The sequence below is a fragment of the Typopeltis vanoorti genome, chromosome 6 (genome assembly GCF_054136105.1).
Source record: "Typopeltis vanoorti isolate ZY-2024b chromosome 6, IOZ_Tvanoo_1.0, whole genome shotgun sequence".
In the NCBI taxonomy this organism is placed as follows: domain Eukaryota; kingdom Metazoa; phylum Arthropoda; class Arachnida; order Uropygi; family Thelyphonidae; genus Typopeltis; species Typopeltis vanoorti.
In genome coordinates, this window is record NC_143554.1 from 15,157,917 (window position 1) to 15,171,403 (window position 13,487).

Genomic DNA, 13,487 nt, shown 5'->3' on the forward strand with positions numbered 1-13,487 from the left:
AGCCAGACACCCATTAGCCAGTACCAGATACAGATGACTAGTCGTCGCAATAGTAATCCTGCTGAATATGAGAGGAACCACAGGTTCAGACACTTGGTGCATGTGCTTGGTCGAGTGACCAGTGGTACTAAGCTACCATCTGTGGGATTATGACTGAATGCCCATAAGTCAGAATCCCTTATAGCCACTGCAACAATACTATTCATGCCTTGTGTGTTTAAAGGCAGCACTAACAGAGTTGCTTCCATACTGTTACGGTGCAATTGCTCTGTGATAATCTACCAGAATAGAAGCATCAAAGCAGCTGTTGAGACTATTCAGTCGCTGCTTCCTATGCCACACCATTTAGGTGATATGTGGGCATCTAATTGTCTGCAGATGACTTAGGTACTGGTCTGGGTGTCATGCTTAAAATAGTCACCATATTGCAATCTGTTGGGCATCTTGTATACCTGGAGATCAATTGTGTGCTTGTCCTGTTTGTATCTCTTCATTAGAGATTTTGCCACTCTAAACAATCCACACCTGATTTACTAACCATTACTACCCACTTTTAACCATAAGCCATAGAAATGTTTGAAGAAACTGATGTGGTTACCTGTTCATGAAATTACTATCATATGATCTGCCTTGTACCCTTTCCAATTGGGTTGCCAAATTCCTGTCTTGTTGTTGTTCAGTGTGTGTCATAGTAGATTACTTCCTTTCCTAAGAATTTCCTACTATCACTACTGGAGTACCCCCCAGGGCTGTATACTTTCTTTCACTCTCTTCCTCTAGTATATAAATGATCTTCTCACTGACTTCACATCCTATCTTTAATCTTACATGACAAAATATGTTATTCTCTTCATTTTACAAACTTTGTGGTTATGCAGTCGTTCAAATATTCAAGATCAACTTTAACCATTGCCTTAAAACTCTGATTTCCTGGTTATTTTTCAATGGTGAAAGCATAACTTTGTCAACTTTTATGCTAACAAATTGCAGTTCTGTTAGCATAAAAGTTGAATAAAGGCTAGTGAACTGCTCTCATATAGAAGTTGCATTATTTTTCTTCACAGTAACTTTTTTTTTTTCTTTAATCTGATGAAAATGGGTAAACTGGGCATTATATATACAATTATCTGACTTGATATGGTAGCCACGTGGCATTAGTTGCTTCTGTCCATTCAAAATTGTCCAATCCAGCCCCCAAGGAAGATATCTCTCTCTCTACTGATGAGATCAGACTACTCTTATTGAGCCAACTTAAATCTCTCATCTTAAATCACATCCATAGCATGTTTGGCCTCCAAAATACAGTGTCCTTTTATTTTGCTTGAGACATTACTTCTAAAGCAGCTATCAACACTATACATCCTAGATTTTCACAAACTTGGAATACTGTTTCCAAAGTTGGGATGAAACATGATGCTTTTCCCTATCCATGCTTAATGATGTACAGAATAAGACAATCTGGGCAGGTGATGACGCTCTCTCTCCTTTGGATACATTCCAACCACTCACTCTCATACAAACTTTCTGTTTCTATCCCTTCTAAAAGTTAATTTTCTTGGGCATTATTCTGCTGAACTGTTTGCTGTAATTTCTTTACTTTCTTCTAACTGCAATAACTTGAACACAATTTATCTGTCACAATGTATCTTCTTGTGAACCAACTTCTCTTCTTACTCTTTCATGATATGTACTTCTCTTCTTGGAAGACTCTCTGTCACTGGATTTTACAAGCATCTCCAGCTGTTGCTACCTTTTGATATATATAAGAATCAGTTGATGTGTACAAGAAAGGCATCAACAAATTTCTACTTTTGTTCATGCACAGCATTGTGGTATGGGTTTCATAACCCTTTGTTTGTAGTATAATGCATGACTTGATTTTGTAGAAAAATTATATTATTTAATCTATACTGCTATGCTTTCAAAGAGGTCTCTTTGCCTATGAGATGCTAGTACAGAAAACAGTTTTTTCAATTACTGCTAGGAAAGATCACATCACATTGAAACAAACAGGTGAGATCAGTATCAATACAAGTATTCATTATTATAGTTTTTATTACTTATATTCTATCTTTGTGTATGATCATTATTTATTTTTTTAGCAAATCAGATATTATATTGTAATAATTTTCTTAACAGCCAATCAGGAAACTATTGTTGAATTAGTTGGATTTATGAAAAGAATATCTGTTTATCAGAATTCAGAACACAAATCGCTTAATTCTGCACTTCAGAGAGATGAAATAAAGCAGCTAGGTTATCAGGAGTCTTTAACAGCTAAAAAGGTATCTTTTTTTTTTTTTTTTTTGATAAAATGATTTTTGAAGGAAGAGGGTTAATATGGTTACAAGTCTAAAAACCAGGGTGTTTGGGATCTGTGGAATGCTCAATTCCTGATACACACTGTTATATATTTTTTAAAGTTGGTTATTCCCTTTTATGTGTAACCAATAATTTGATAGTTGTGGAATAAATTAACAATAATTCAAATTTTAACCTTTTGTTGGTTAGGTTTTTTCAGATTCGTATCCTGGGATAGTGTATTGACTTTGCTATCACTATGTTGTTGCACAAATTAATGAAGCTCAATAAAATTTCATAATATTACTTTTCACCATAAATTCAGGTACAAGAGATAATTAATCGCAAGAAATATTTTATGATCAATTTGAAATTAACATTAATGAACTCAAACAAATCTCTCTCATATCCTGTTCACTGCTTAGACCAAATATAAATTAATTCTATCATTAAGTTTTAACATTCAGTTCATGTGTAACCTCACTTAACATATGTCTTTTGACTTATCTGAAATAGATATTGAAAAAGGTCTCATAAGCAATAGTAATGTATTACAGACAAAAAAAAAAAAAAAAACGGGAACATATTACTTTATTTGTCCAAATGCAAGTCCAATTGACTGAGCTTTCATGATGGATTCCACGTTACTTTATAGATACATTTATCACTACAGCAAAGTGATTCAAGGAAGTTCTCCAACATTCTTTTACTCTCTTGCCAATTCTCTTTGCCATCGACTCCTGTCTTTTCGACGATGACCTTCCCATTGAACTCCCATCTTATCTACACTTATTGTCTTGCCTGCTATCTCTGCTTTTTCTTATTGATGATGATCTCTTCCCTCTCACAAAACAACAGATCTTATACAAAAGATTTACAACCTATGTGCATGCTTATTCCCGAGATTCACAGTCAGAACTCCACGTCGTGCACATATTTGCCGTTATTACAATTCTTACATCATGTGACAATTTGAATAATGCAAAGTACATAATTACCATATTGAATAATATTTTACCATGTCATTGTTCCTTTTATGTTGAATAAAGTTCTAGACTCATCATTTTGCATTTCTGAGAGTTCTTCTTGATACTGCATGGCCACAACAGTTAGATCCACTAGCATTGGCTGAGTTATCCAAGATTGAAAATAATTTTCTTTTGAATCAGAATACCTGTCATTTAAATCACAGGCCATTTTGCTCAGGTGATCAACAATAACAAGTACAGCAACATCAGTTACCTCACACTTGTGTGAGGTGGCGTCAGTGAACAAGCTACTATAAGATTGTGCTCCCTAATTTACCGTTATTGCAAGTGTTTTTCCATTGAAATTAACCACCAAACGGAAACCTAACAGCGGGTGCTGAGCAGCGGAATACTTCAGTACAACCTCTAAGTACTTTTAGTGTATTAAACCAGCTATCCTTCCAATTCAAAATCAGCCATGTGTAAGCGCACACGATGCCTACCATATGCAGCAAAGATGGCGGCACTAAAAGCCAACGGTGAACAAGCAGCACGTGTCTTGCTGGCACAGTGCCATCGACCGCCAGCGACAATCCTATTACGTGCTGCAGCTGCAAAACCGGTCTCACAGACAAAAAAAAAAGGGCATATTCTGCGAGTTATGTTGCATGCTTCCTGCGCGAAAATTGACAAAGCCGCACATAAGCTACTTACCGAACTTAACCAGCCGTTCTTCTGTTCACTGTGCCTTCCTTCGGTAAAGCAACTTCTGAACATAGGCAAGCATGTCGAAAATCTCAAACAGCACATCGATGCTTTAAATGAAACTTTTACTTTTTACGACGTGCAGTCGAAGCTAAGCTAGATCAAATCGAAAACCAGCACAACACAAGCTCCACTCCACCAGTGAAAGAATTTCACGATCTAATTGCATCAACAGTAAACGACTTGATGGAGGCTGAACACAAAAAACTCGATGCCATCATTCTGAACTTCCCGACAGAAAACGGAAAATCACTATAAGAGGACATCAAGAAACTAGCCGAAGAATGCAACATCGATCCCGAGAATATCGTCAAGTGCCATCGTTTCGGGCCTATAAATAAAAGGAAGGACGGTACAAACTTTCCGCGCCTAGTAAAAGTGACTTGTAACATGCTGACAAGCACATCAAAAATAATAACAGCAGTCAACAGCAAGTTCAAAGACTCCTGCCCCCAATTGTGCATACGTGCACAACTAGATTTATCATTTGCACAAAGAGAATGAAGATGCCAGCTTCGAAGACAACTCGAAGAAAAACGTCAAAATGGTGACAACAGTTGGACCATCAACTACAGACAAGACAAACTGGTGAAAAAACCAAGTGGTGCCACTAGCAGCCACCATGGAGACCAGTAGGCAGGCACCGCATGGGAAATCGGTGCCTGCCTACGGTCCAACAAACATCCCACAAAAACCTACACATCCACTTCACCAACATCCGTGGCCTAAACTCCAACCTGAATAGTGTCCACTACCATCTACAGTCTATCAAACCCCACCTACTCTTCCTGCGAAAACCCAAATCTCACCTCCCCCCCAGCACTTATCTCAACCTCACAAACTACTCACTCTTCAACAACTTTTGTCCCAAAGGTGTCTGCGCATACATCCGCTCAGACATACCTTGCCAGAGAGCACCCAACCTAGAATCACCCAACTTTGACCTTCTTTGGTTGAAAATATCCCTTCCCCACTCAGTTCAATTCATCTGCTGCCTCTATCGCTCCCCCAATGCAACCAACCACCCTGAGCTCTTTAATTTCCTCTCCCTTAAAGTCGACTTTCTCCAATCCCACTTTCCCAACAGCGAAATCATCATTCTAGGAGATTTTAACGTCCACAACACTAGCTGGCTTTCCTCCTCCAGTTGTACAGATCTTGCAGGCAGAGATGCAGAAACATTTGCCATCACCAACGACATTACACAACTTGTCCAGATGCCAACCAGAATACCAGATAACCCAAACCACTCCCCAAACACCCTAGATCTCTTCCTCATCAATGACCCCTCCAAATACACAGTGAAAGTAGTGAGCCCCCCCGCTGGGCAATTCTGACCACAACCTAGTGCTCATCTCCTCCCCTTTGCATCAACGTTTACACAGACACTCCCATACAAGAGTAGTTTGGCACTATATCAGTACCAAGTGAGACAGTCTCCGCAACTTCTATGCCGCATTCCCATGGTTGGACTATTGCTTCCGGCCTTCCAACCCAAACATATGCATCGAGCTTATTACCAAAGTAGTTCTCACCGGCATGAATACGTACATTCCACACAACACTCTGAACTGCCATTCCCTAACGAAATCCTGGTTCTCCAAAAGATGTGCCTAGGCTGTAGAGATGAAACACCAGACATGCCACAACTGGCTGGAATCAAGAACCTCATCCTCCCTCAATGCTTACACCGAAGCCCGTAAGAGATGCAAAAAAACAGTCAATTCCAAAACAGAGTTCGAAAGAGCAAAAAGCAGGAAACTAGCAGCCTGTCCAAACAGCAGCCGAGCCTTTTGGTCTCTTGCCAAAGCAATTGGCTGCAGCTTCTGTCCAACACTATTCCCACCCCTATCACACCCTGATGGCTCTACTGCCTCATCACCCACAGAAAAAGCCAATCTTCTGGCCTCCTGCTTTGCTTCGATTGCATGCATAACTGACGATGATAAATGTCCCCCAGCCATTCCAGACACCCAACATACAATGCCCCCTACATCCTTTTGCCAGGATGAAATCAGAAAAATACTGTCCCAATTAGACACAAAAAAATCTCCTAGCCCGATGGCATTCTCCCAATTGTTCTGAAAAATTGTGCTCCAGAACTGGCCCCTGTCCTATATCACCTATATATACTTTCCTTCTCCACTGGAATATATCCCACAAACTGGAAATTGGCCCTATATTCAGCCCATTCCCAAGAAGGGTGACAAGTCACTGCCTTATCTCGGTCCTGTCAAAGGTAATGGAAAAAATCATCGATTCCCACCTCCTACACTATCTTGAAGACACTCACCAAATAAATGACTGCCAGTGTGGATTCTGCCACTGCCGATCAACAGGAGATTACTCACATACATCATCCGTCTCTGGACAAATGCTATGGAGAGGTTTGGCAAATCTCAAGTGGTTGCACTAGATATCTCCAAAGCCTTTGAACGGGTCTGGCACAAAGGCCTACTAGGCAAACTACCATCATTCGATCTGACCCAGGACTTCTGTTGGTGGATTGCCAGTTTTCTGACTGGATGCACACTGTGTGTGATGGCGGATGGCTCCCTATCTTCTCACCACTCAATTAATGCTGGGGTCCCACAAGGTTCTGTCCTCTTACCAACCCTGTTCCTGCTGTACATCAGACCTACTGCAATTGACCTCAAACCCAAACGTTTTGCAGATGACAGCACACTACACTCCTCACTTGCATTTGATAAGCCTTACCCTACACAACTCACCTCATCTTACAGAACATCAACCACCACCACCACCACCCTCAACGCCAATCTCCAAGCCATCCTATAATGTGGTTCAAATAACCTCATAAATTTCAATGCCAACAAAACCCAGTTCTGTACTATTTCCCATAAAAAAGAACAACTTTTTCCCACTATCCTTTTCGACAATACCCAAATTTCCAGACAGCCTGAGATCTTGCTCCTCGGAATCACCCTCACATCAAACCTCTCCTGGCACAAACATATCTCAAACATTGCATCCTCAGCCTCAAAAAAACTAGGATTTCTCTTCTGCTCAAGACGTTACTTCACCGCTGAACAGCTACTAACATTATACAAGTCACAAATTCGCTCAACTATTGAATGCTGCTCCCACGTATGGGGTTGGTCCCCTAAAAGCTCTCTCAAAATGCTCGACTCAATACAGAGGAGGGCAATTAGACTTATCAATGATCCATCCCTTACCCACTCTCTCTCTCTCCCCACTTTCACACAGACGTTTGGTCTCTGCAGTAAGTATATTCTACAAATATGTCCATGGGAAATACATGGACATATTTGTAGAATAAGTACACTTAGTACTCATCCGAAGTACACTTAGAAACAAACAGAACAAATTTCTTTTCCTCTTCCTTTATCCCTGCAACTGCTGCACTGTGGAACAGTCTCTCACCTGCTGTGTTTCCCAATGAATTCAATTTAAAGTCATTCAAATCAAACGTAAACAAATTCTTCCTTTCCCAACCCACCACCATCAACTTCCTGTGTATGGGCCCAACATAAAAAAAAAAAAAAAAAAAAAAACAGATGTAATTCTCACAAATAATAATTTCTTACCAAACAAAACTTGTAATAATGAATACATTATCCAATACACATATGTGAGATTTTACAGTACCCTCAGAAGGCGTACAGGATATTATCATAGTACTACATGAAAAAGTTACATCATTACCAACCTCTGACTGACAATTTTCCTAGGAATTAATCTGTTATCTGTCAAGACTTCAATGTTATCAGATCTTATATTTCTGTCTTCTAAGGCACTTTTTACACTATCAGTCCACCTAAATCTTAGTCTTCCTCTGGGTCTTATTTCCTTCCAACCTGGCAAAGGACACTTGTCTTGCTAATCTTTCCTCTCCCATTCTGATTAAGTGACCATACCATCAGAGATAAGCTATGCTAACAAGTCCCTAATATCCTCATTTTTAATATGATACTGCCATTGATGCCATCCGTTCAGTCTGCTAATCTTTATCAGAACTATCACATCTGTGGTCTCCAGTCTTTGATGAAGAATTTTGAAATATAATCCAGGTCTCATATCCATAAGTTAAAATTGGTTTGAGCTAGTTTAGGGTTTTGACAAATCTCTCTTATTCCATATAAATTTATTCAATTTACTTCATACCTTACCTACTTTGCTAATTCTGCTGTCTATTTCTAAATTTAATTTACTATCTTCATTAAGAGTCGTGCCTAAATAGCTGAAATGTTTTTCTTGTTGTATAGGTTCTCTATTCAGGTTGCAGTTGAGGTTTTCAATATTTCTCGATTTAGTCAAGGAACCCTATAGACTTGTACTGGATTTATTTATAAGTATAACATCATCTGCATAAAGTAATGAGTTGAGATTAACATTGCCAATTTTGATATATTAGAGTTAATAACACTTCCCTTAATAATGTGATCCATATAAGTAATGAAGAATACAGATAATGTATGCATGCATGTTTGTGAGCTTTAAAACTTACTGTTTTAAAGCTCTTACTGTGAGCTTTAAAACAGTAAGCTTGCACCTTGCATTGTATGTAGCAGCCCTTCCATGAAATTGAGACTGTGGAACTAGTAATATTCTTGTGGCAGGCCTTTCTAGCTTTCTACAGAAGTATAAAAGGATTAAACCACCAATTTTAAGTGGCTTACTGCATTACTTTGGTTTCTTTTTATCATCATATTATATCTTTTAACATTGTCACAGTAGTTTAACTTCACTGTGCAAGTTGTGCTATGTATGATCCAATGAATGACCTAATTATGTTAGCCTGATTAAGCACATTTTGGAAGTGTATTGAATCTCATTATTACCATCTTCAGTATGATACAAACTACAATCATTTTGCATGTACTACGATCATTTTGCCATCCTGTGTGGTCGCTGATTTTTGGAACTAAAGAAGAATGGATGTTCATATATATATTTTGAAACACTGTTCATTACTGTGTCAAATGGGTTTCCACACATGTACCCGATTCATATTATACTCTTTTGGAATACAAAACAAAAAAAGAGTATAATATGAATATATTTGCATTCCAACCTTCTGTTCAAACATAATGGCAGTTAAATATAAATATATTTATATAAATAGAAAATATAAATATATTTTCCATTCTAATTTCTGTTTGTTTGGAGGCAGGTTGATAGAAACAATTGTGATTGGTAGGAAATATCCCCCAAACAGTTAAAGCTCTGAGGCATATATATTGTATCTAAATCCCTGTATGTTCTACCAGTTTGCATGTTTTTCGGAATGAAAATCAAAGCTCTGAAAAATAAATCCAATCTAGGAGGTCAGCTAATAAATACAAACCCTAGGTTACTGCAGTCTGGGGGGGGGGATAGGGGAAACTGTCCACCCAGTTGTAAACGATGGACGATACCATAGTTGTTTTCTAAGTCTCTCTCAGATCCAGTTAAATGTACTAGCAATGGTGTGAGATAATGTGTTTTTCCAGATTTTTTTTCTCTACTGATCCAATCAATCATTCTAGTAATGACAAGAGATAATGAGTTTCACCAAATGTTTTCATGGCTTGTGTTCCAGAGTAGAGGAATGTTGCCTAAGATTCTTTTTGTGGTTTGAGATTTCCCGTATTAGGAAACTCTGGTTAGGTCTTCAGGAGGTGAAGAAGTTGACATTTGATAACCTTTTAACTATATTGCTCAGGTGAACAGTAGCCAATAATTTAATGACTGATGAATGAATTTCATGAATTTCTCACCACTTTCAATGAGCTATACATATGAGAAAAATCAGCATGATGATTTAACTTAACTGAATGGATTACTTCCATGCTGTAAGTTAGATGGCAAATGAGTAATGAGTATTAAAGGTTTTAGTCAGATGATATAGGATATTAGTTCTGGAGCCTAAATTTTGAGCACAATTTCAAAAGAATTGTCTTTTCTGATGATACCTCCTTCTTCAGGCTATTTGAGATTATTCTGAAATCTGAAAGACCTCAGGAGACATGCAGTGGTATAGTAGGCAGTGATTTGTTGGTTATAAGGGTAGAAGTTATACTAGGAGATCAAATTTGGGTAATGGTATCCTCTGGATGTGAAAGAGGTGGCAGCATAATATTACACAAGTTGTGCCCAGTAGGCTTTGTTAGAGAAAGACCAGATTCAAGCAGAAACTAAGCTCTTTATTTTATTCATCTGGCATTCTCAGTTTTTTCATCCTGCAATTGCAACTTTAAGCTGGGTTATAAAACTGAAGGTCTATTTTCATGCTGAATTTACTGTTTAGACATATTGGCAACATTTGTTGCAAAACCAAGGCTTGGTTAGTGAGCAGTGATTTTTAATGGAATATGATATAGGAACCTTCATTTGAAGAATTGTTTCATTTATTTGTGTTAGGTTTAAGAATGTGGAAACAGTAGTCTTGCACAAGGAAGAGTAGAAATCATTCAGCCGATCTTGTAGTATGAATCTTGCCCATGAAATGTTGCAATCCATATTACATTATTATTACTGTCAGTAGCCTAAGGGTCTGGAACTCATGCGTTAGATACCTCACATAAAACTTCTTCAATCAAATCTTAGTCCTCTTAAAGAAAGTAATAGTTTTACACTGGGCAATGAAATCTATTTTCCACCTAAAGGCATTCATTGACAAACATTCAATGAATATATATTATTGTATGTTTTTTTTTTTTTCCCCTCGTATCCTCTTTTTTTTTTTTTTTTTTTTTCCCACTCCATATCTAAGGCTTGGTTTCTCATCAGATGCAGTGCACACAAAATTTCACCATATACCAGACATGACCGGACAAAACTTGTTTCACATTAAACCTTAAACATACAGGAGCAAGTGTTTGTGTGCATGTGCGTGCGTACACACACTGAAAAGGTTAAATGTATAAAATAAAGCATAGCTCTGCTTCAGTTGTGGGCACCATTGGACCTAATCAAGACTATTGGGCACTTTTATGCTTCCATCTCTTTCAATCCAGAGGTCCCATCATGGCATTACTCAAATACAAAGCTGAGCTCTTAGTATAACTCCTGCTCAATAAAACCACAAATCATTGCTACTGTACCTGGAGTAGTAAAGTGATATTCTCAGATTCAAAAGAATCTCTTGCAGCATGAGAGACCCCAACAATTCTTCTGAAACTGTGCCCAAAATTTGTACTTCAGAACTAACTTCCTGCATTATCTCCTTAAAAACTATAATATGCATCTGGCATCAAATTTGTTCATTTTAGCTTTTTTTTTTTGCTTCATAGGAGTAATTCCAAAAGATCATCAACTCTGTTGATGACGTTAGGTTGGAAATTTCTTTCTAACCTAACAAATATGTATTCTGCAATTCTCTAATCATAGAGGATCTTGTAGTCAATATTACTTAACTTTAATTTTTAGTAGAATGGATTGCGAATAGTATAGACTTATTTCACTATTTTGTGTTAGATTAGAGATTGTAAAAATGGCAGTCTCTACCGTTTTTACCAGGGAGAGAATAAGTCATTCAGGCTATGCCTTTTTTTTTTAATGTGACACTCTTGCCCATGAAGAGGGAGAAGAGAAATCATTCAGGCCATGCTTTTTTTTTTTTTTTTTTTTTAATGTGACTCTTGCCCATGAACAGTTGCAATCCATACTACATTATTATTACTATTGTCAGATGGGCTGAGGAATAATAATCTGAAAACCCTGGTGTCAGTACATCTCTTAGAGCTTCTTCAAGCAACTTTAAGCCTCTGGTGGTGGTCTCCTTGGCAACAAAATTTATCTTCCAGTTGTATTGTCTAACATCTAAAAAAAAACTCTATATATTTGGTGTATTTTTTTCACCCTTTTCTGTTCTTTCATACTTTCCTTTTTTCATCTACCATCATATTTTGTCTTTTTTTTTTAGCTTTCTTGATACTTAGAAAATAGATTTGCAGTCCCTGTTGTTCCTGTTTCATATTATGAAGTAATCATTATAATCCTGAAATATCTTTCATTATACTGCACTCTTCTGCTTTTGTTTTTCTTTTACTATTCCTTGCACTCTGTCACTTGCATTTGCTTTCATATTTTTTCTTGACCATACCCTATCTACCATATCTGCTTATTTGATCTTTTGTTATAGATAGTGCTCGTGTTTAAAAACTTCTGTTTCGCTGTGTTCCTAATCATCACACATCTCAGACAAATTTTCTTTCCATTCTCTACTTTCTCCTCTGAACTACTCACATTTGCTAATAAATACATCTCACACATGGCGCCCCACATTGAACTATTCATAGCAAAGTTAAAAGTCTGAATTATTCAAATCAGGTTGCCAGTTAGTCATATTCTAGAGTAATTCATTTGTTTTTTGCATGTTTAGTCAAGATAAGTTCATATTCAAGATTTAAGTAAATGGGGAAGTCTTCAGGCTTCCCCATTTTTCAGAGATATTTTGGAATTGTAATCATTAGTGTTCATAATAACCATTTCCATCAGATTCAATTTCCATCCCATATTTTGGCAATTTGTGCATCAAGATTGCTACCATTGTCAGAGTACATAACTTTCAGTAACTTTGAAAAAAAACTATTCATGTTATTCAGATCGCTGAAGAACAGCATTCATGTCTGTCATCATCTGGATGTTTATAGGATACTAGGTTCCTGTGGTCTTGCTTATATTTGCTAGATAAGCCATTGTTTTTAAGTGAGAAACAAAGAACCTGAAGCATAAAGAAAGAGCACAAAACAAGTGAAAAGTCTAGGCTTTTCTACCACACTTGAACTAAAAATTATATTGTTGACTGGGATATATCGACCATCTCTAGGCAAATCAAGGAATGTATACCTGTAATTCACTTACATGGCTCAGTTAAACAGAAACCAAAAGTTTATTCTGAATGATGACTGGAAATCACTAATCAGATTTCCTGACATATTATTATAATTTTTAATTTCTTCAACAATTACCTACAAGCTCTACAGAGAGATAGCTCACATACCATGAGTCATTTTAGTCATGTTTAAACTGCATTGAATTGTGCTGCTCTAACAATTAAATTTTTTTAAAAAATATCAACTGCTTTCTTCATTTTATTATTATTTATATGGGCACTCCATGGAGTCAAACGACTCGTCACAGTAGACAAACTCCATCCATTAGCACAATGGCTATCATACATCTCTTTAAACCTATTCATTGGTGGAGTACTCACACTTCTGGTAATCCATTCAATTCATTCACCACCCTCCAAGAAAACAACCTAGTCTGCACACCCTTACTAAGCACATTCTTAGGCAGCTTCCATCTGTGACCCTTTGTTTCCCCCCTACTCCCCATTTATTGAAAAATTTATTTTGTGTCAATCTTCCTTTAGTAACTTAAAAGTTTCTATCATATTCTCCTTTCCTCCAGCTGGTAGCTAAATTCTGCAACCCACACACCCTAAATCCTTTTACCAGCTTGGTCACTCATTTCTGAATCCTC

General features: G+C 37.4%; 1 protein-coding gene across 1 annotated transcript in view; it reads left to right on the forward strand.

Moving 5' to 3' along the window:
- Nucleotides 1-13,487, forward strand: part of Vps13D (vacuolar protein sorting 13D) — a 1,260,195-nt gene that overhangs the window by 386,780 nt on the left and 859,928 nt on the right. The window contains exon 26 of the mRNA XM_090393926.1: nucleotides 2,140-2,285. Coding sequence (XP_090250052.1) covers nucleotides 2,140-2,285 — 146 coding nt within the window. The remainder of the gene's footprint in view (nucleotides 1-2,139; nucleotides 2,286-13,487) is intronic.